The sequence below is a fragment of the Vigna umbellata genome, chromosome 4 (genome assembly GCF_029865625.1).
Source record: "Vigna umbellata cultivar VRB3 chromosome 4, Vumbellata_1.0, whole genome shotgun sequence".
In the NCBI taxonomy this organism is placed as follows: Eukaryota; Viridiplantae; Streptophyta; class Magnoliopsida; order Fabales; family Fabaceae; genus Vigna; species Vigna umbellata.
The window spans coordinates 44162993-44186664 of record NC_142168.1 but is presented as its reverse complement, the minus strand read 5'-3'; the positions used below and the strand labels follow the sequence as shown (position 1 = coordinate 44186664).

The window sequence follows — 23672 nt, the reverse complement described above, 5'->3', positions numbered from 1 at the left end:
TATCAATTCATATATGGTTCGCACAATTTATACTTCCCTCAACATCACATTTTCATTCTTAATTACACTTCCATAAAAGACGAACGTTAAATCACTGTTTGGACGAACGCTATTTGAGATCAGAACGAACGCTATTTAAAGATCAGGACGAACGCTATTTAAAGACCAACGCTCGACAAGGGCCGAAAGCTATTAAAGACTAACGCTCGACAGAGGCCGAACGCTATTAAGGATGTACGCTCGACAAGGGTCGAACACTATCAAATACGAACGCTCGACAAAAGAACGAGCGCTATCACGAACGAACGCTCGACATAAGGTCGAACGCTACCAAAGACGAACGCTCGACAAAAGAACGAGCGCTGCTAATCGTTTGCCTTTTTGAACGAACGTTCGGTCTAAGACCGAACGCCACTTAGGACGTACGTTTTTAGGTTAAGGCTCTTAGCTGAATTCAAAATCATAGAAATTGGGATTTATATAAGATGAGATAATTTAAAGTTTATGTTTTAATAATTTGACTAAAAGTTCAAAGGGATATTCTCAGACTTCTCAATTCTCACACAACACTCGTGATGTTTACGTATGACCGAAAGCACAACGTAAAACTATATAAGAGGGCGTTCGTTCTCAAAGGGAGTCCTTTCCAAATGAAAGGGTCCGACTAACACAAGAATTCACTGATAATACCGAACGGTCAATGACCGTATCGATACGAACGTTCAATTTCATGCACTTTTCACATAAATCTTCTTTTACAGTAACTCATTTTCCAGTATAAACTTTCATGCATTAAATCAATCTTAACCTAGTATTTTTCCATGCTTCTCATGCTTTTAATCAACATCATATACTAACATTCAACTATCAAAATCATCCACATACAACGTCACAGACCATTCATACACTCAGCATATAATTCCCAGTACATACATGCAACATTTTCATATATCATCTCAGAATCATATTCCTAAACTCAAGAGTCAAATATCATAAATCACACTTTCAAACATTACGTAACGCGCATGCAGTACAGAGATCATGTGAATTAAATTCTAACAAGCTTCCCTTACCCGGATTAAGTAGCGTGCTTTCGTTCTTCAAAAAGAACACAAGATTCCAGTATATTCTTCTACCCTTAACGTTCAAAACCCCAAAACTCTTCCAACTAAAATTACAGAAAACCAATACTGGTTCAGAGAAGGTGCATGCAGATTAAAACGAAGCTTGCATGTTGAAAATGAAGAGTGGTTGAGGACGTGAAACTTACCCGTTTCAGAATCCAAAACCAATCGGTTTGATGGAAAGCTCACGGTGCAGGGATGCTTCTCACGGTGCTGAAACGTGAACGGAGCAAGGGATGATGAGTTACCAAAGAGAGAAGAAAGACAGGTTTTAGAGAGAGAATGGAGAATTTAGGAGATCAGAAATTTGAGGAAGAAGATGAAATGCACAGAGAAAGGGAAAGAGTTTTCCAGAAAATCATTTCTTTCCCCACGCAGGACGATCGTCCAACCGTCTGCTGCCACTTGGATTCCATTAACGTTTTTAGAACGTTCCAAAATGACACTTGTCAGCATGCATGCATATTGAACGTGAGTGCGTTTTAAATGAAGGGTGGGCGTGTCAATGGAGGTGTAAGCGTGGCAAGGTGCATTTATGAAAGTAGAGAGGTGAGTCAGCAGAAAAATAATGGGGCGTGACAATCCCCCTAACTACAAAAATTTTCGTCCTCGAAAATTGAAGACTTACCAGGGAATAAATGAGGGTATAAGTCCTTCATGGCATCTTCAACTTCCCACGTAGAATCGCCAGTCTTGTCGTCCCACAACACTTTCACCAGTCGAACGTCCTTCCCTTTGTATAATTTAGAGCGTTCGTCTTCAATGCGTATCGGCTTCATTTCTATCGTTCGGTCTTGTTGAAGACGAACGTTCTCCAGCTCCAATATGTGCGAGGGGTCAGCTACGTACTTCCGGAGTTGAGACACGTGAAATACCGGATGAAGGTTGGACAATTGTGGAGGTAGGGCTAGTTCGTATGCAACAGGTCCAATCCTTTTCAAAATCTGATAAGGTCCCACGAATTTAGGAGATAATTTCTTTGAACGCAACGCTCTGCCCACTCCAGTAGTTGGATTCATCCTGAGAAAAACATGATCGCCAGCTTTGAACTCCAGTGGTCGTCTTCTCCTATCGGCGTATGACTTCTGCCTGCTTCTGGACGTTCTCAATCTTTCTTGTATCAATTTCACCTTATCCGTTGTCTGTTGAACGAGCTCTGGTCCAGTCAATATGTGTTCTCCTTCTTGAAACCAACAAAGTGGCGTGCGACATTTGCGTCCGTATAGGGCTTCAAAAGGAGCCATCCCATTGCTGGACTGGAAGCTGTTGTTGTAGGTGAACTCTATTAACGGTAGTACCTCATCCCAAACGCCCATGTGATCGAGTACGCACGTCCTTAATAAATCCTCGAGCGTCTGGATTGTCCTCTCGGATTGACCGTCCGTCTGAGGATGATAAGCAGAACTCATTTGGAGTTTGCTGCCCAGCTCGCTTTGCAACGACTGCCAAAACCGAGAGGTGAACCTTGTGTCTCGGTCAGAGATGATGCTGGACGGCACTCCATGCAGACGAACGATCTCTTTGATGTAGAGCTTGGCCAAGTTGGTCATGGACATCTTCAAATTGACCGCTAGGAAGTGAGCACTTTTGGTTAGACGATCCACTACTACCCAAATAGAATCGTGATTCTTGACCGTGCGAGGCAAGTGAGTCACGAAGTCCATTGAAATGCTGTCCCACTTCCATTCGGGAATCTCCAACTGCTGTAGTAAACCACCCGGTCTTTGATATTCAGCCTTAGCACGTTGACATGTTAGGCATGATGCCACAAAACGTGCAACGTCACTCTTCATCCCTGGCCACCAGAACGACTGCTTGAGATCGTGATACATCTTAGTCATGCCTGGATGCATGCTAAGACGGCTGTGATGGCCTTCTTCTAAGATAATTCTCTTCAGCTCGCCATCATTCGGAATGCACGTACGTCCCATGTAACGTAACATGCCGTCCGTTCCAGCGTTGAAATGCTTGGCTTGATCCGTACCGAGCGCACTTAAAATCTTCATCAATTCTTCATCCTCTCGTTGTTTCATCCAGATACGATCAAACACGCTGCTCGAAATACTAAGGTTACAGCATTTGATAACGTTCGTTCCCAGCTCGAACTGTAACCTTAGGTCTCGGAAACTCTCCACCAAACTTAGCTCTTTCACCATCATTACCGAGACATGAACCGCCTTCCTACTTAGAGCATCCGCCACAACGTTCGCTTTACCAGGGTGATAAAGCAACTCGAACTCATAATCCTTTAGGAACTCAAGCCACCTCCGCTGTCTCATATTCAACTCCTTTTGATCAAAGAGGTACTTGAGGCTCTTATGATCACTAAAGACTTGGAAGACGGATCCATACAAGTAGTGTCTCCAAATCTTTAGAGCAAAAACGACCGCTGCTAGCTCTAGGTCGTGCGTTGGGTAATTCTTCTCATGTATCTTCAACTGCCGTGATGCATACGCCACTGCTCGTTTCTCTTGCATAAGAACGCACCCCAAACCTTGGTGAGATGCGTCACAGTAAACTTCGAAAGGTTTGGCGGTGTCCGGAATTACCAATACTGGAGCGCTCGTCAGCTTCTGCTTCAACTCTTGAAAACTAGATTCACACCGATCGGTCCAAGCGAACGGGTGATCCTTCCTGGTCAGCTGGGTTAACGGTGCTACTATCTTAGAAAATCCTTCTATAAAACGCCTATAGTAGCCCGCGAGCCCTACAAAGCTTCTAACTTCTGTAACCGAGCGTGGACTCTCCCATTCCAAGACCGCTCGTACCTTGGCCGGATCAACTGAAATTCCACCCGCAGACACAACATGACCCAAGAACTGTACTTCCTTCATCCAGAATTCACATTTAGATAATTTGGCGTACAGCTCCTTTTCTCTCAACACTCCAAGTACCACCCTTAAGTGTTCCTCATGCTCTTCACAACTCTTGGAGTAGATGAGAATATCATCAATAAACACCACCACGAACTTGTCCAAATACGGCCTGAAGATGCGGTTCATATAGTCCATGAAGACTGCTGGAGCGTTCGTCACACCGAACGGCATGACCACGTACTCATAATGTCCATAACGCGAACGGAAGGCTGTCTTCTGGATGTCTCCTTCCTTGACCCGAATCTGGTGATAGCCTGACCTCAAGTCTATCTTAGAGAAAACGCTCGCTCCATGCAACTGGTCCAGTAGATCGTCAATGCGAGGCAGTGGGTATTTATTCTTGATGGTCAGCTTATTCAACTGACGGTAATCAATACAAAGCCGAGAGCTGCCATCCTTCTTCTTCACCAATAACACGGGCGCTCCCCAAGGTGACACGCTTGGACGGATGAACCTCTTGTCCATCAACTCTTCTATTTGCTTTTTAAGTTCCACCAATTCAGCGGGTGCCATTCTATACGGTTGAACGGATATAGGGGCCGCAGTAGTTACCAAATCTATGGTAAATTCAACTTCACGAACGGGAGGCAAACCAGGCACTTCATCCGGGAAAACATCCGAGAATTCGTCCACGACCGTTCGTCCTTCAGCGTACTTATTGAACGAACTTTCACAACTCTTATCCGCCAACTCTCGGTCTTCATGCGTCATGATCAAGAAGCAACTGGCGCCCTCCATGATATCTTCTTTAACTTGACTGAGCGTCACTCCTAACTCTTCTTCACATTCCTCAGGAAAAATCAACTCCTTAGCCCCACAATCTATGAGGATGCGATTGGTATTCAGCCAATCCATTCCCAGAATCACTTCTAAGTCCTTGAGAGGCAAACATATCAAGTTTACCTTGTATCTACGCCCCTCTACTTCAACAGAACATCTAACGCACATGGTAGACGTCCTAACCTCTCCAGCAGCTGGGGTTGACACCACTAAGTCGAACTGCATCTCACTCTCGGTTAATCCCAACTTATCAACGCACGCCTTCGAGATGAAGGAGTGTGTTGCCCCAGAATCATACAACACACAGCAAGGAATTCCATGAACTAAGCAGGTACCAGTAACGAGCGTACCTGAGCTCGCTGCTTCTGCACCAGTGATCGCATATACTCGCCCTACAGCTTGGGCTCGTCCACCTCTTCCTTGCTGAGTCCTTCCAGCGTTCGGCGGCCTCATCACTGTACGTCCGCCCATATTACACTCGTTCTCCAGGTGACCGTTTCTTCTACAACGAGTGCAATATTTCCCTCCAACCAATTGAGGGCATGATGATCTAAAGTGAGGTCCTCCGCACTGAAAACATCTGACCGGCCCTTGTTGATTTGCTTGTCCAGCAACTACCACAGCTTGTGAACCACTCGACTGGGCTGGACGAGCGTATGGGGTCCGGTTCCGATTCACATTAGGTCTCGACATAACTGGTCCTCTCGACGCCTGTTGTTTCTTATGTTGTTCCACCTCAGCCATATTTTTCTCAAGTACTTTAGCCCTTTCGACCATGGCTGGGAACGTCCGGATACATAGACTGGAAATCAACACCTTGAGATCACTCCTTAATCCATTCTCGAATTTTCTACACTGCCACACTTCACTTGTGGCCATAGTATTGAATCTGACGAGATGTTTGAATTTGTTGGTGTACTCCGAGACGGACATATTTCCTTGAACCAATTGTAAGAATTCCACCTCCTTTGCAAACCGCACGCTGTCAGGGAAGTATTCCTCATAAAATTTGTTTCTAAATACTTCCCAGGTGATCGGTTGCTGCGCGTCCGTAAGAATAGCCCTAGCGCTCGACCACCAATGGCTCGCTTCTCCAGTCAGTAAATACTCAGCGTACGCCAACCTGTTCTCATCAGGGCATCGTTTAGCATTAAAGATCTTCTCTATATCCCTCAACCACTGATCCGCTTCGTCTGGGAGACCCTTCCCATTGAATTTAGCAGGATGGTGTTGGAGGAAACTCTCCAAGCTCCATTCGGCAGTAGGCGGGGCAGCGTTGGAAGAAGATGCTCCAGGCGCACCTCTAGTTGCAGCCAAGATCTCCATCAACTGCCTCTGCGTGTTTTCAGAGTTGACACGCGAGGCCTCCAAACCTTGCATAGCAGCTTGGTTTTGCTGCATCAGGGTGGCGTTTTGCTCCAGCAACGTGGTGTTCTGTTGATGCAGTCGTTCAACTACGGTTTCCAACAACCTAGTGTTGCTGGACGTATCGGACTCATTCGGTTGGGGAGGAGGAGGAAGTCTAGGTGCCATCGTTTTCTGTACCAGAGAAAACGAACGTTAGAAATGCCTAATAGTTAAATCATTAACTTATTAAACATACGATCAGCACACAGCAAAAACGCAATGCACTCATAACCTACAGCGTTCTTAAGAGAACAAAACTGCTCTGATACCAATAATGTAACATCCCAAAATTATACAGTCATCAACTATATACTTAGAATAATTACACGTATTAATAATCCAAAACAGTTTTAAACGTAAAGGAACAGATTAAACAAATGGCCGAACGGCCTGTTATATAAAAATTAACGAGCGTTTACAAAAATAAGGACGAACGGTTTACAAAATAAATACCGAACGTCAAACTATAACAAACGATAAAAGAGCGCTCGCTCACAGTCGCTCGCTAACCTAACTAACAACCGAACGCCTCTACTGTTCGGCCTTTACTTCCACTTCTACGAGGTTGGCGTCCTCCAAATTTTCTTCTTCCAACGTTTCTTCAAGTAACGCCTCCCCATCTGCTCACATCCACACGAATGATCATTGCATTCGACAAGACGGATATACATAGACGAGACAACACAAAGGAATTGCAAGGGTAAGCTTATTGAATTTAATTCAAGTCAATCATACAGTTCATACATAACAAACGTATCAATTTATTCATACCACATGCATTCAAATCATACATTAACTCAACCAAAATCCTGATACTAGACCGACCGTCCGGACTGTATGAAACCTGTGTAGCTAAGGCGTCCATGCACTCAGGTGGGTTAACTGGAATGCTCATCAGTATCCACCTGAGGTTAGTCTTTTTGCCAAGTTACAGTTATGGTCTAGACCTCCTGCCATTCCCACGCATGACCTACTCATCTCTACTTGAGAACGAGCACTCACGGAATATCAGGATGGATCACCATCTAAGCTTACCACGTTCATACTACAAATGTCAATATCCAGACAAGAGTCGTTCCACCCTGGAACGCTCGTTCAAATTCCAAAATCATAATATCAATTCATATATGGTTCGCACAATTTATACTTCCCTCAACATCACATTTTCATTCTTAATTACACTTCCATAAAAGACGAACGTTAAATCACTGTTTGGACGAACGCTATTTGAGATCAGAACGAACGCTATTTAAAGATCAGGACGAACGCTATTTAAAGACCAACGCTCGACAAGGGCCGAAAGCTATTAAAGACTAACGCTCGACAGAGGCCGAACGCTATTAAGGATGTACGCTCGACAAGGGTCGAACACTATCAAATACGAACGCTCGACAAAAGAACGAGCGCTATCACGAACGAACGCTCGACATAAGGTCGAACGCTACCAAAGACGAACGCTCGACAAAAGAACGAGCGCTGCTAATCGTTTGCCTTTTTGAACGAACGTTCGGTCTAAGACCGAACGCCACTTAGGACGTACGTTTTTAGGTTAAGGCTCTTAGCTGAATTCAAAATCATAGAAATTGGGATTTATATAAGATGAGATAATTTAAAGTTTATGTTTTAATAATTTGACTAAAAGTTCAAAGGGATATTCTCAGACTTCTCAATTCTCACACAACACTCGTGATGTTTACGTATGACCGAAAGCACAACGTAAAACTATATAAGAGGGCGTTCGTTCTCAAAGGGAGTCCTTTCCAAATGAAAGGGTCCGACTAACACAAGAATTCACTGATAATACCGAACGGTCAATGACCGTATCGATACGAACGTTCAATTTCATGCACTTTTCACATAAATCTTCTTTTACAGTAACTCATTTTCCAGTATAAACTTTCATGCATTAAATCAATCTTAACCTAGTATTTTTCCATGCTTCTCATGCTTTTAATCAACATCATATACTAACATTCAACTATCAAAATCATCCACATACAACGTCACAGACCATTCATACACTCAGCATATAATTCCCAGTACATACATGCAACATTTTCATATATCATCTCAGAATCATATTCCTAAACTCAAGAGTCAAATATCATAAATCACACTTTCAAACATTACGTAACGCGCATGCAGTACAGAGATCATGTGAATTAAATTCTAACAAGCTTCCCTTACCCGGATTAAGTAGCGTGCTTTCGTTCTTCAAAAAGAACACAAGATTCCAGTATATTCTTCTACCCTTAACGTTCAAAACCCCAAAACTCTTCCAACTAAAATTACAGAAAACCAATACTGGTTCAGAGAAGGTGCATGCAGATTAAAACGAAGCTTGCATGTTGAAAATGAAGAGTGGTTGAGGACGTGAAACTTACCCGTTTCAGAATCCAAAACCAATCGGTTTGATGGAAAGCTCACGGTGCAGGGATGCTTCTCACGGTGCTGAAACGTGAACGGAGCAAGGGATGATGAGTTACCAAAGAGAGAAGAAAGACAGGTTTTAGAGAGAGAATGGAGAATTTAGGAGATCAGAAATTTGAGGAAGAAGATGAAATGCACAGAGAAAGGGAAAGAGTTTTCCAGAAAATCATTTCTTTCCCCACGCAGGACGATCGTCCAACCGTCTGCTGCCACTTGGATTCCATTAACGTTTTTAGAACGTTCCAAAATGACACTTGTCAGCATGCATGCATATTGAACGTGAGTGCGTTTTAAATGAAGGGTGGGCGTGTCAATGGAGGTGTAAGCGTGGCAAGGTGCATTTATGAAAGTAGAGAGGTGAGTCAGCAGAAAAATAATGGGGCGTGACAATTTCCATATACATCACAAATTCATATCCCATTCGAACTCTTCCCCGTTCTCCAAAACTAAGGGCAACTTTGTGAGTTTCATGTGTTTTGGCCCATTCAAAATATTGGGTGGCTTTGTTAATCTCAAATTTTTTTTTTCATCTGTATATTCAAAGCTCATACAAAGACCGAGGCATCCTTGTTGGGCCTCGCATGATCTTGGTTCGCCCCGAACTTCAAAAATCTATCACCACCAAAATTGGGGCAATTTGTAAATCTCACATGATATTCTCACTCCCTAATTCATGACTTATTCCCTCACATTCCTTTTCCCAAACACCAAATTAGGTTAACCTTTGGGTATGTCATATTTCACATTGACATTCGCATATTACATCTTCATTGATGATTGTATGAGGAATGATGTGCCCAAGATGCCATCTCAGTCTCCTCTAAACCCTTCAAAAAAAAATCTTTCTTACAATTTTAACCAACCTCTGATATCAAGCATGCATACACTAGTATTTCATCAGAAAATGTCTAGCACACAAGCTTCATTTTGAACATTTGCTTTAGAATTTGACATCCATTATAAAAAAGAAAATGAAGGTCAAAATCCTCATAAATTTGATGATTTCAAAGAAAACAAATTGACTCAGTAAAAAAAAAGAAGTGTGTCATAGTTTTATAATCTTCCGTAATTATGGACAAAAAAAAAAGAAAAAAACATCATGTACATATTTTCATAAAATTTGAATTTGTTTTCATGGATGTTTTTTCAAATCCTCTTTCTTCAAAAAAAAATGAAGGTCTAAATCTTCATAAATTTGATAATTTCAAAGAAAACAAATTGTTTAAAAAAAGAAAAAGTGTTATAGTTTCATAATCCTCCAGTAAAACAAAAAAAAAAAATCACAGGTCAACATCATGTACATATTTTCAAAAAATTTTGAATTTGTTTCAAATTTTCTTTCAAAAAAAAAGTGTTATAGTTTCATAATCTTCCAATAAAACAAAAAAAAAAATCACAAGTCAATACATATTTTCAAAAACTTTGAATTTGTTTTTGTGAATATTTATCAAATTTTCTTCCTTCAAAAAGACAAAAAAAAATCAACATGCATCAAAGCTTTCTCCTGCAATTTCCAAATTTATATCAACCATGTTTCTCTTTTCAAAAAAAAAAATCAAAAAAAATCTTTCAACATCTCAAAATTTCAACAAATTCCAAATTTCAAATTCAAAACAATCAAACATTTTACTTTCTGTCATTGGTATCTCGGCCCTCTGTAAGACAATGGTCGAGCCCAATTTTACTCTCTGCTTTGTCACCTCGGCCCTCTGCATGGCAATGGTCGGATTTAAATTTCTGTTCTGTGAGTTTGGCCCTCTGCGGGGCAATGGTCAAATCCAGGTTTTAGTTTTTTGTTATCGGCCCTCTGCATGGCAATGGTCGGATTTAAATTTCTGTTCTGTGAGTTTGGCCCTCTGCGAGGCAATGGTCAAATCCAGGTTTCAGTTTTCTGTTATCGGCCCTCTACAGGGCAATGGTCGGATTTAAATTTCTGTTCTGTGAGTTTGGCCCTCTGCGAGGCAATGGTCAAATCCAGGTTTTAGATTTCTGTTATCGGCCCTCTGCATGGCAATGGTCGGATTTAAATTTCTGTTCTGTGAGTTTGGCCCTCTGCGAGGCAATGGTCAAATCCAGCTTTTAGTTTTCTGTTATCGGCCCTCTGCATGGCAATGGTCGGATTTAAATTTTTGTTCTGTGAGTTTGGACCTCTGCGAGGCAATGGTCAAATCCAGGTTTTAGTTTTCTGTTATTGGCCCTCTGCATGGCAATGGTCGGATTTAAATTTCTGTTCTGTGAGTTTGGCCCTCTGCGAGGCAATGGTCAAATCCAGGTTTTAGTTTTCTGTTATCGGCCCTCTGCATGGCAATGGTCGGGTTTAAATTTCTGTTCTGTGAGTTTGGCCCTTGCGAGGCAATGGTCAAATCCAGGTTTTAGTTTTCTGTTATCAGCCCTCTGCATGGCAATGGTCGGATTTAAATTTCTGTTCTGTGAGTTTGGCCCTCTGCGAGGCAATGGTCAAATCCAGGTTTTAGTTTTCTGTTATTGGCCCTCTGCATGGCAATGGTCGGATTTAAATTTCTGTTCTGTGAGTTTGGCCCTCTGCGAGGCAATGGTCAAATCCAGGTTTTAGTTTTCTGTTATCGGCCCTCTGCATGGCAATGGTCGGGTTTAAATTTCTGTTCTGTGAGTTTGGCCCTCTGCGAGGCAATGGTCAAATCCAGGTTTTAGTTTTCTATTATCAGCCCTCTGCATGGCAATGGTCGGATTTAAATTTCTGTTCTGTGAGTTTGGCCCTTTGCGAGGCAATGGTCAAATCCAGGTTTTAGTTTTCTGTTCTCGACCCTCTGCAAGGCAATGGTCAAGCCCAACAATCAAACTCAACTCATTCACTTCCATAGGGTTATTACACCCTTCACGAGGTTGTTACACCTCATAAACTTCATCCATAAGGTTGGTACACCCTCCACGAGGTTGTTACACCTCAATTCTATCAGCTTTGTTCATTTTTATTAAAATTCTCTGTTTTGCTTCTTGTTTATTTTGAATTCCGAGACAAAATTAGTGTTTCTTTCTTTACTTAGCTTTTACTCCGATAATACAAAAATCTCAAATTTTCATATTATCCAGTAATATCTAAGTAAAGAGGGGTAGCTGTCAACACCTAATTTCGTCCGGATTGACTAATAGATTTGTTTTATTTTCATCATGAGTGTAGAATAAATAAAAAATAAAAAAAAATGAAAAAAAAAATAATAATAAAACAAAAGAAAACGTTCTTCCTCCATCGAGCGCGTTCGGCTCCTTCCCCTGCATGAGACCGTTCGTCCTCTACCGTGAGTCGTTCGGCTCCTTCCCCACTGATGCTCGGCCATTCGACCTCAATGACGCTCGGCCGCTCATGCTCAACCATTCGGTCATCCTCATGCGTTCCACTATTGGCCCGTTCGGCCTTTCGGTCCTTTAGAACGTTCGGCCTTTCCTAGCCTCAACCGTTCGGTCATTTTCTTCCAGCGTTCGGTTTGTGCATTCAGCCCAGCAGCAAACAACATGTTCAGGCGTTCGTCCAAAATGGTCGTGCTGTTTGTGTTTTAAAATTGTCTGAGGACGCTCGCTCATCTACAGCTCGCTCGGGCAGATCACTCCTCCTCATTTACCGCTCGGCCATGCAGTGTCTCACGTGTCCACACTTTCAGCCTCACGGACGTTCGACTTCAATGGCGTTCGTCCGCTCGGCCTCAAACCATTCGACCTCAAAGACATTCGGTCGTTCGTCCTCATCTATTCAGCCATTCGGTCTCGTTGACGTTCGGCGTTTCTCTCTTCACGGATGTTCGACTCTTCAGTCTCGCAGTTTAGCGCTCGTTCTTAAATATTTGTCAACGTAGCGTTCGGTCATATTAGTAAACGTTCGACCCAGTAGGATGAGACGTTCGTATATGCTTTTACTTTATTTTTAATAAATAAAAAAAAACTAAAAAAGGTTGGGCCGTCTGACGTCATCGGATGTAGACAGTTAACAAATTTTTCCACTACTACCAACCCTCCACTTATGTCTGCCTACAATCTTCCACCAACCCAATAATTTCTGCATCGTCCAATCATAGCTGCCGACAATGGCACCCCTTCTGCCAATTTAAGGAGCCCATCATCTTCCCTGCAAAGGGGGGATACCCACGGCTACTTGAGGCCATCATCATCTGACTCTCATCATTTTCCAACTTCTATTCCCCTCCATCAACCTAGTCTTTTGCACCAAAGTAGGCAAATATGCCTTCTTTATTACCAAAATAGGCAAAATTTGACCGAAAGTGAAGTCGTGGGGGGCCAAAACGACTTCAAAAGAAGAAGTCGTGCCCCCCCTGCACGACTTCACATTGTTCATAGGTACAGTGTTGAAGTCGTGCACCCCAAAAACGACTTCTGGGTCCTATAATCGATTACATTGATTTGGTAATCGATTACAGAGTGTTGAAATGGTGACCAAGCAGAAAACGTACTGGTAATCGATTACGACATTTCGGTAATCGATTACCAGCTTGATTGTGTAGCAAGAAGCACTCTTCGCTCTGAGCGAGCAGTGGACGCTCGTCAAGCGAGCAGAAGAGGACGCTCGTCCAGCAAAGACGCGCAGTGGACGCTCGTCCTGCAAGCAGAAGTGGACGCTCGTCCAGCGAAGACGCACGAGAGGACGCTCGTCCAGCGAGAAGAGAACGCTCGTCCTGTGGACGCAAGAAAGGACGCTCGTCCAGCTAAAAGAGGGGCGCCGGGCGCCAGTTTTTGCGAGAAGCTCGCGCCCGGGCGTCGTGTAGGGTGGTCACGATTTCAACACTCTGTAATCGATTACCGTTACGTTGTAATCGATTACTGTCGTCAGAAGTCGTTTTTGGGGTGCACGACTTCAACACTGTTCATATCAACAGTGTGAAGTCGTGCAGGGGGGGCACGACATCTTCAATTGAAGTCGTTTGGGCCCCCCACGACTTCCCCATTTTCGTATTATGGTTTGAATTTGCCCATTTTGGTAATATTAGAGGCATATTTGCATACTTTGGTGCAAAAGCCATCAACCTAACATCATCACCTTCACCTTACCTCATGGCCCTTCCCCTTCAACAACATTCACCTTCCTCGGCTCATCACTCCCGACACACTTCCACCACAATGTCTTCTTCTCCACCATCTCCAGCATCATCATCTCCTCATTCCTTGCACCTCCACGGCCAACTTAGGACCTTTCTCTCCGCCCTCAACATTCACCCGTTACCAAGCAACCACCGTGAATCACACCAAACCTGCAAGAAATACAAGAAACAACCCAACCCTTTTCCCAAATCACCACCAACAACTACCGCCAGGTCCACCAAGAATGGCGACATTGAAACGGCTGAGAAGTTGATCGGGGAGATGAGTTTGAACGGTCTTTACCCTGATCTTATTACGTACATGGCAATAATGGAGGGATTATGTGATGTGGGTCGCCCAGAGCATGCTTATTCTTTGCTTAAGGTTATGAGAGTACATAGATGTTCAACCAATTTGGTCCTTTTATCAGCCATTTTAAATGGCTTGCGTAGGTCTGGATCTATGGAAATGGTATTGGAGTTGTTGGATGAAATGGAGAAAGGTGGGGATTGCCGTCCAAATGTTGTTAGTTATACATCTGTGATTCAAAGTTTCTGTAAGAGAGGTCAGTGGACGAAAGCATTGGATATTCTGGATAGAATGAAAGCTTCGGGGTGCCATGCAAATCATGTTACTTTTTTTACTTTGGTTGATAGCCTTTGTGTTGAGGGTCGTGTAGGAGAAGCTTACAAGTTGATTGATAAGTTTGTGGTGGAACATGGTGTTTCTTATGGTGATTGTTGCAATTCACTTGTGATTTCATTGATAAGGATTAAAAAGCTGGACGAAGCAATGAAGCTCTTCATGGAAATGCTTTCTGGTGATGCCACAACAACACAAGGAACAAAACCAAATTTCAAGGCTGCATCAAGTTTCTCGAGTCTTACTACTTGATTCTCGTTACTAAACGTAGACAGATTGGTGCTATATGTGGCCATGCAATCTATAGCATCAAGGAGATCCAATTGATAATCATTCCACATGTTTCAATCCAATCTGATTTAGCTCACTCTAAGACTGAGCTCAGGTAGATAACACTTCCAAAACGTTTACCACATCTAACAACATCATTTTCTTACCATCACCACGTCTCACTGCAGGTACAAAAAGCTTTTGTCTAGTGTCGATTTGACCAAGGATTTTTTCTATAGTTACACTTACCCTATAATGCAAAGTTTGCAAAAGAACGTTTCTCCTAGCGAAGACGGAGGGATGTCGTATGATAATATATTTGTTTGGAATGCATATTTGACACAAGCAATCAGGTCAATGCAATAACACTATTTGGACCATAGCTTTAGTTCATGGTCATTTTAGGCAGGTACGTTACTTCCTTTCTGTCGCCCGTCATTCATTATAGTTCGTTTCTTGTTAAATGAAAGCCTACTTGCTCTTCTTTGAAGCATGCATTTTCATTAAAGATCCATGGTAAATTTACAATTATTTATAGTATACCTGCTGGTAGAGCAAGATGAAAAATGTCTTAACTTCACTATTACTGGAACTCGGGATAGAATAACAAGTGGTTAGCTTCAATACTCACAAAAATATATAGAAACAGCCCAAACTTAGAACTTTGGTTGTCTCCTCAAACAAGAAAAAAGAAAAAGAAAATAAATACATTTATGATTTTAGAAATATAAAAGATAATATTTTAGAAGTATTGGCCCCAAATTTCTTCTATAGAAATTAATAATTATGGCTAATTACTCGTAGAAATAAACACCTTTTATAATTTGTTTTCCTCAATTGAAATGCATCAGGTGAGTGTTCCACTCAAGTCAGCATTAAAAATGCACAAAACAAATTTGCCCTTTATAGAGGTTGTCATAAAGGTTTTGGAGGCATGAAAGCTGAACCCCTTTGTATCTAGAAGGCAAAAGAAATAACAGGCTAGCACAAATTTGTGGGTTTCTAAAATCTAGAGGCCCTCAATAACTGGAGGCGTTATGCAAAGGGTCTTTTTGCACGGATTATTCTACACGCATGCTCTTCATCTGTCATGAAAACATAATAAAAAATGTGTGGAAGGATCACTAAGGTCTTTCTTGACTTGTAATAAGGCCTTACTAACAAATAACATGGTTTTACACCACTTGGGGAAACAAGAGAGCATTTGTGTTCTTACTTCATAAACACACATAGATGCACAAGCACACACACATATATATTTCAAACTCCTAACTAGCTTTTATTTTCTTTGAAATTATTTTGAACAATAATAATTATATATATATATATATATATATATATATATATATATATATGAACTAGGCAGGTTGTTGCTTTAGATACCCAATATTTTCCTCTTTTTGGTGGGTGTGATAAACACTCTAAGGTGTGGAAAGCATTTGTTTTTCATTAGGCTCAAAGGTTCCAAAACAAAATCTTTCTGTTTGGTTCAATTGGGTAACAAAGGATAATGATACATGTTAGGTTGGCCATTTTAGCTAAGTGATTATAATTCAAAAAATCAATGTCTTGATTCTTTCCTCGCACAAAATATGTGATCATGAAATTAAAGAGATTGAAGCAAAATAATTGTATGAAAAACAATGCAAAAAAACTGATAATTTTGAATTTCAAATCACTATCTACTATCTCACTTGGTTAGGCTGTAAGTGCTAAATTTATGAAATATCAAGTCACATCCATTAATCACAATGAAAGTTATGTCTCATATTAGCTTTGAGTAAATGTATCCACAATTCTAAAATTTCTCATGCTCATATAACATGCAACTTTTTATAATTTAGAAAAAGATTACGAACCTGTGCAACTCCATTACCTCTCTAGCCAGTTGCTAATTGGTCCTCAAATCCAATTGACCATGCAAAGTAAAACATTAGTACTGTATTTCTAGATCCTGTATTTTTTTTAACTTAATGCAATAATGATTGCCAAGTACTGGATAACAGTGAGGGCCGAAAACAGTATATTTTATTGATTGATGAGACAAGCATCTGGTTGGTGGTAATGGGAAGAAATGAGAATTGTCATAAAACTTGTTATCCAAAGATGTTTTGTTGCTTTAAAACTTTTAAACTAATCCACTGTAATATATTTTTAAGTAATAATGGTTTTCAAAATCATTTTGAAGTCATTTCTTATGAGTAGTTTTCAATGAGTAAAATGCATAGAAAGTAACGAAGAGGCCCTTGACTTTCGAGACTATGTTTGTCATTCAATTCATAACATGATTCTATCTTTAGATTCATTATGGTGTTGTCTTGTAAATCCATTTCGTATCCACTTTCATACAAATATAAGAGTGATTTTAATTTTAGACTCAAATATGAATTCCATTAAAGATAAAATAAAGTACTAATATTATAATATATGTTTCAAGAAGAGCAAATCAAAAAGGAAACGGAAATCATCAATAATGCAGCAATTGTTCAGAAATTTTGTTCATTGACTTCATTCAATCACGACTTTTGATTGAAATGATCTTCTATGGCTTATAAGAGCTATTTGAGTGTTTCATTTCAATAATTTGTTGCATGTTGGAAATATAATCAGTCCACATGGTTGTGTAGTCTCTGCTTATTCAGATCTGGACTTAATACTTACAATTGTGCTTAAGGATCGGGTTTGAATGTACTCATTCTTGTCATGTAAGAATCTTGTGTCTCATCTCTGTCCTTGTTGAGGAACGGGTATACTCATATCCACCTTCATATCCACTCTTGTAGTATCTCAAATATTTACTAAAAAAAAATTTTACAAAAAAGGGGGCCATGATATTGTCAAGGATTTAATGTTAGGGGGACACATTTTATTTTCTTCAATGTCCAATGTCAAGGAAGAAATGATAATTGCATAAATCTTAAAATAGATTACCAAATAACAATTGCATAAATGTGAAGTAATTGTAGAAAAGAGTAAAAAAAACACATAACTGAAATTTAAGGGAAATTACAACATCTATTTCTTTTGCAAATGTTAAGTGAACCATTGAGAAAGAGAATGAAAAATTGTGAAGCAAAATAAGGGTTCTTAAAATGAAACAAAACTAAGAACTAAAGAGAAAAGATATAAGTGTTTGAAGTTACCTAATAAACTAAGAGTTTACACCATTGAAATTGAGACTTGAACATTTTCACTTCATAATTAAAAAACAAGTAAAAAACTATCAAATGTGTGCCCTAGAAATGATTTAATTTGATGAAATTGAGGTTTACATTTCCTAAAATGTAATACATCGTTTGATCAAAACCACACAAAGGAAAACAATTGTTACTTGAGGTTGTGATAGAGGGAAAATACCTTTTGAATCTAGTGAACTTAGTGGACATTGAACGAGTTGAACAATTGAGAGAGAAAATGAAAGATTGTGTAGCGAAAGAAGAGTTCTTCAAATGAAACAAAACAAAGGATCAAAGAGAACAATGAAAATAAGATTTTTAGGTTACCTAATAACGAAGTGTGGTTTAGTAATATAAAATGGGTATGGAGATTGGGACAAGACAAATATGCACATACCGTCAGGTTCAATACGAGGATTCCCTGTCAAAATTGGATAGATTTGAACAATATCTATGGGTGTGGTTTATTTGCGATCCTTATTTATCTTCAATCGCCTTTACCCACTTTTATTACGTTATTTTGCTGTCTTGTCAATTAGTTTAACTATTCACAACAATTGTTATTGTATAATTTGAATTGTGGTTCTAAAAAATTGCAGAGTCGTCTATCAATTTTTGGAAGAGACTTCAGTGTTTCCCTGATTTCTAGACGATTTAGACATTTTGCAGGGACACGGTAAGCTCTTATTTTTATATTTTATTCATGTTTTTCTTATTTCACATTTGATTCAAATGTCACGAACTACTATGATAATTTAAATTAGATAACTGTTCTCTGTGTTTTTGTGATTATATTTTAATTTCATCCTTAGAAGTGTTTTGTTAAATTTCTAGCTATATATGATTTTTTTTCAAATTATATATTAATATAATATTCTTCTTCTCTTTCTCTGTGATGATTAATGGTAGAACTATCTAGTACATTGTAAAATTTCCCAACTAGTCAACTTTTTTCTAAAGCAATTTTCTGTAAGGATTATTTTATAATTATAGAAATAAAGTACAAATCCTTTATAATAAGGAAAAATTGGATTATATACGTATTATTAGGGACATTTTTATTCCAATTTCATATCTTTGTTATTAGAGGATGTCAAAGCTCTTCTATTTATTTATTGTCCTGTTTTCGTTTTCTTAATACAAATAAAACACTTGTGTTGTCTCATAAACACGTTTCAACTAAATGTCTCTCTCTTTCCTATAGTTTAACAGTTTGAATGACTAGTCAACTGCAAAGCAACAGTGGTTGATTGGATGGATGATGGTTGCAGTTCCTTCCACAATGAGAAAATACTCATTAGAGACCATGCTAGACCATTCTATAAATTGCTTTTTTGGTATAATTTTAAACGAGGAAGAATATTCTAAATTTCTATTGTTTCAAGATGTACGGAAGTGACTATCCTTACAAGTCTTATTTTTATCCTACATTTGAACTATAATTTTTTATGGGGCGCCTAAGTCCTACATTAAGCAATATGAGATACTCCGTTCGTTTCCTTAATAGCTAGCTTTTGAGGGTGGATTTACCAAGTGCTTGGATGTATAAATTGGTATCAAAGTTGGTTGTCAATGTATTTGAAAGGGCTATCTGTGGAGGGTTTTGACTGGTTAAGGGTTCTAACAATGGAGAGTCGTGTGAATTATCACTAAGTGAAATGTGGTAGAGTAAAAGTTGGTTATGATTCTTTGCTCTAGTTTCTGACCATGTGTGTCCCTCTCCCATTTAACTGTTCTGCACTTTTAGTTTATTCTGAGATATCCGTGTTTGACTATGCCAACTCAGTCATGTCTCCGATGTTTGAATTCATGCATGCTTTATTTTTCTTCTCATTCCACATTGATGATACACATTATCCAATTGTTTTCTTTTCTCATGTCCTTTCCATTACCTAGATCTGATGATCATAACTCTGCTTTAAGGGAACATTTTTTACGTCTTTATTTGTCCCGTGTTTATGCTGATTAGGTATAGAAATGAAATGAATTCATTTCTCTAAAAAATGATCTCAACATCTTCCATGTGGGGTAAATGTGATTCGAAAATGATTAGGGAACTATTATTATTGTGTTCCTTATTCTCCTTTTTGTACACCTAGGTTTCATTCTTAGTTTTGAATTTGTTTTTTTGGTAGCCTGTTGTTTTCAACTTGTTCACCTAACTTCTCAGTGGTCTGCATTTGCAAAAGAGGTCTAGCTTTACACATTCTAAGTAAAGAATTTAACTTCATGATCTGTCCTTATGCATTCACTCTTAAATTAGTTAGGTAGATTTGGGAGCATTTTATTGTGATTCTTGCCTAATTCAGCTTATCATTCCTCTATTTTTCAAGTTCTCTTTTTTTGAGCTTGGTGAAATATGGTTTTCAATTGTTTAAGCTGTGATGATAGTCGTATGTATGTTGTATATTTGACTAATTATAGGCTTTGCATCGTTTGGTGCAATTTGATGGAATGATTAGTACCATATTTCTCTTATGTAATGAGTTTTGTTGCCCTGGATTGTTTTTCCTAGACTTATCTATCATTATTTTTTTGCAAGGGAAACTTCTACTCTTCTAAATAATTTTCCCTAGAACTATGATTTTTTATCCTATTTTCATTTCTTGCAATTGTTTTATTCCATAGGATTGTTTATATTAGATTTTACAGTGGTTCCTGAGCCAAAGTTTTGATTTTGTGGTTATTATAGTTAGAGCAGAGTTCATAGTACACAATTGGTTAAACATTTGCTGATGCTTGTTCTCTACAATTTTACGAGTTTGTGTTGGTTTGATTGGAATATATATGAATTAAACATGGAAATATTCTTTGATATCATGAGTTATATGTATTTTGAGCTGATGTTTGGTTTTACATTGTGTCTATCTGGCTATAACAGTAATGGTTAAACTAATTTTCTTTGTAATGAAAATTTTCTACAGTTACTTGAAAAGGGGTGTTAATGATCGGGGGAGGGTTGCTAATGATGTTGAGACAGAGCAGATTGTCCTTGATGAAGAAGCTGGCTCTTGCAAGGGGAAAATGAGTTCAGTTGTGCAAATGCGTGGATCAATACCACTTTTTTGGTCACAAGAAGCATCAAGATTTAGCCCTAAGCCTGACATAATTTGTACGAAATAGTTGAGATTAATATTTATCTTGTTCATTGTTCAATTTCATGCTGTTATAAACTATAACGCAGGAAATTCTGCTTTTTTGTTCTTTTTTTCCTTTTTGACTTCCAGTGCAGAGGTATGATCCGACATACGAAGCAACTAAATTGCATTTTGAAGACCTTGCTAAGAGATACGGCAATCCAATTATTGTTCTGAATCTTAGACTCGGCTCAGCGGGTCCCACTTGGTCAAGTATAGTGGAGTTGGGTTGGGTGGGGTTCAGTTTGATTCAGTTCGATTGGGGTGGGTTGCGTTGGGTTCGATACGTTTTAGTTAGGTCCAGTTCTTTTCAATTCAATTATATTCGATTTGATCCGGTTAGATTAGATTTAGTTCGAAGGGTTCGACTCAGCTCAGTTTAGTTTGACTCTAGTCAGCTTGATTTTTTTCAGCTCAATTCAACTCAATTTTGTTTAACTCGGCTCGACTCAACTCAGTTCGACGTGGTTAAGTTTAATTAGACTCATCTCAACTTGATTTTGATCGATTCAATTCAGTTGGGTTGAATTCGTTGGGATTAGATTCCATTCAATCTGGTTGGATTAACTATAAATTATTTATACTATTTTTTACTATTAAAACTAAACTACTTTTATAAAAACTGAATTATACTCATTTGTTTTTCAATTTAAAAAAGCTAAACATTTTTTATTTATAATTTAGTTAATTACTTTAAACTATGTATTGTATTACTTTTGCTGTTGTTTTGTTTCCAACAACACAAACATAAGTAATAAAGACATATATATATATATATATATATATATATATATATATAAACTATAGATAAATAAAGTTCTTTTCAAGTCTCTTAAAATGTTATAATAATTATTAAAATAAAATTATTAAATTTATACTAAAATAATTATATATTTTAAGAAAACTAAATTTTATTATATTGTAATTATGTTACAATAACCGTTTGATATTTTAATAATATGATAAAATGTTACATATTCAAGAACTTACATTACTTCCTCCATTTCCTTCGTGTCAAAAGTCTCATTAATCCTGATGAAAGAACACCAAAAACTCAAACCACATTTTACAAACATTTATTGGGAAAATTTTCCACAATAGAAAGCAAAGCAACACAATGCAAATTATTTGAAAACTAATTTAATCTGAAAAACATTAATAGTGCACATAATACCATCTTCGGCATTTTATTCGTCCAGTTCCATCGTCCAAAACAAAATTGACATCGGTGTTTCTCTCAACTTTCTCAAACGCCATCCCCACTAGTGTTACCTGAACCAAAATAATGTAAAGCAAAGAAAGCAATAAGAAGGCATTGTCAACATAAAGTATTGTACATTATTAGGCAAACAAAAATTTTCATAGATCGTGCTCTTAAATTAGTCATTATGAATTTCGTAAACAGACAACAGATGACAATAACGCAGTCAATGCATATATTTTACAATCTTAAGCAAACATTAAAGTATGTAAAGTAAGAGTTTAATTTTCATGCATGATCAATATAAAGATGTCTCCTCCACTTTCAAGTCTTTAACCAATTAAACCCAAACAAAAATACGACATAGTTTTCCATGTTTCGAGCAGGGGTACCATGACATTACTAATATATGTTTTTCCCCATGTAATAAACAAAAAGGCACGGGCATACCAATTCTTATAAAATGAAAGAAAAAATATTCAAAAATGACTAATGAAAGCGCTACGCATACATTGTTCAGATCTACGCCGTTGATCACGAAATTCGATTTTTCGTCACCGGTTTGAGAGGCTTCACGGATCTGCTTCACCGTCACCGGCACCAAACCCTGAGTGTCCCGACTCTTCAACGACCGAAACACACAACACAGTTAGTAGAGCACAGTGTTTCGCTTTCAAAACGAAAAACAAAATTAGTTGCAACTACTGAAATTAGGTTAACACCAACGCGTTCGACTCATATCTCACAAAATAAATTATCCTAAGTGCGTGCGTGTTTTGTTTGGTGGTTTCTATTTTGCAGAGGAATGGAAAATTACAAAAAAGAGATCGATTGCATACTTTTGGCGGTGCGGGAGAGGAATCGTTGAAGTTAGACGGCTGAGAGGACATGAATCCGCCGCCGGAGAAGCCGGCGGTGGCATCGAATTGGGAGCCGGAGAACATCTTCGAAGCCCTAGAAAGAGAGGGAAGCGAAACAGTTGATGGTATATGTTGTGGGTTATGTTATGCTTTGAATGAATTAATCAAAATTGCGCGTCGTTTTTTATTTTGATTCCCGCCAAGGACGTTACCCTTTTTCTTTTCCCGCCGTATAGGGTTTCAACTTTCAGCTCCGAACCCTCCCCGTTTGTTTTCTAAGAAATAAAATTAATTAAAGGCTTAACTATATTCTTTGAAAAATATAAATCATTTTAATTTAGTTTATTATGAAGAGGATATTTAATAAAGTTCACATCAATGTCTTTTAAATATTATTTAAAATAATTAATATAAATCAATTTTATTTTAGTTGTAATAAATTGAATTGAATATAATTGTGTTTTGTTTATAATAAGATTTGAGTGGCTTGATGTAACATCCCAATAAATAGTAATTACCATTAATCAGAACTAATCACATTTACAGAAAATACAGTGCAGTCTTAATATTTACAACAGCTGCTCCAAAAGAAAACAGCACGTTCAGCAAATTTACAGCGTTCAGAATTCATCTAAGATACAAAACCAGTTCTGGATGAACCATTCTGCAAAACTATATACAGAACGCTCAAAATACAATACAGAG

General features: G+C 38.7%; 2 protein-coding genes across 2 annotated transcripts; both read right to left on the bottom strand.

Annotated features, from left to right (window-relative positions):
- Positions 1-1711: 1711 nt before the first annotated feature.
- On the bottom strand, positions 1712-5659 carry LOC148200329 (uncharacterized). The gene is made up of 6 exons (XM_088112901.1): positions 5123-5659; positions 4455-5041; positions 3893-4109; positions 3049-3394; positions 2639-2919; positions 1712-2509 (listed from the first exon to the last, which is right to left on the bottom strand). The coding sequence occupies exons 1-6, from the start codon at positions 5657-5659 to the stop codon at positions 1712-1714; spliced, it is 2766 nt and encodes a 921-aa protein (XP_087969027.1).
- Positions 5660-21807: 16148 nt separating this feature from the next.
- Positions 21808-23138, bottom strand: LOC148200328 (replication protein A 32 kDa subunit A-like). The gene is made up of 4 exons (XM_088114696.1): positions 22947-23138; positions 22619-22729; positions 22081-22178; positions 21808-21938 (listed from the first exon to the last, which is right to left on the bottom strand). Exons 1-4 carry the CDS (start codon positions 23049-23051, stop codon positions 21893-21895), a joined length of 360 nt encoding a protein of 119 aa, XP_087970822.1. The 5' UTR covers positions 23052-23138; the 3' UTR covers positions 21808-21892.
- Between the last annotated feature and the right edge of the window lie 534 nt (positions 23139-23672).

Excerpts from the sequence above, each read along its gene's own strand:
- LOC148200328 (XM_088114696.1), bottom strand. The coding sequence starts at position 23,051 with ATGTTCTCCGGCTCCCAATTCGATGCCACCGCCGGCTTCTCCGGCGGC. Across the intron at positions 22,730-22,946 it reads CCTCTCCCGCACCGCCAAAA|AGTCGGGACACTCAGGGTTT; the intron begins GTATGCAATCGA and ends CGGTCGTTGAAG. Across the intron at positions 21,939-22,080 it reads CGAATAAAATGCCGAAGATG|GATTAATGAGACTTTTGACA; the intron begins GTATTATGTGCA and ends TTCTTTCATCAG.
- LOC148200329 (XM_088112901.1), bottom strand. The coding sequence starts at position 5,659 with ATGGCCACAAGTGAAGTGTGGCAGTGTAGAAAATTCGAGAATGGATTA. Across the intron at positions 4,110-4,454 it reads GAAGAGTTGATGGACAAGAG|GCCGTATTTGGACAAGTTCG; the intron begins GTTCATCCGTCC and ends CCGCATCTTCAG. Across the intron at positions 2,920-3,048 it reads CATGTTACGTTACATGGGAC|GGATGAAGAGTGACGTTGCA; the intron begins GTACGTGCATTC and ends TCTGGTGGCCAG.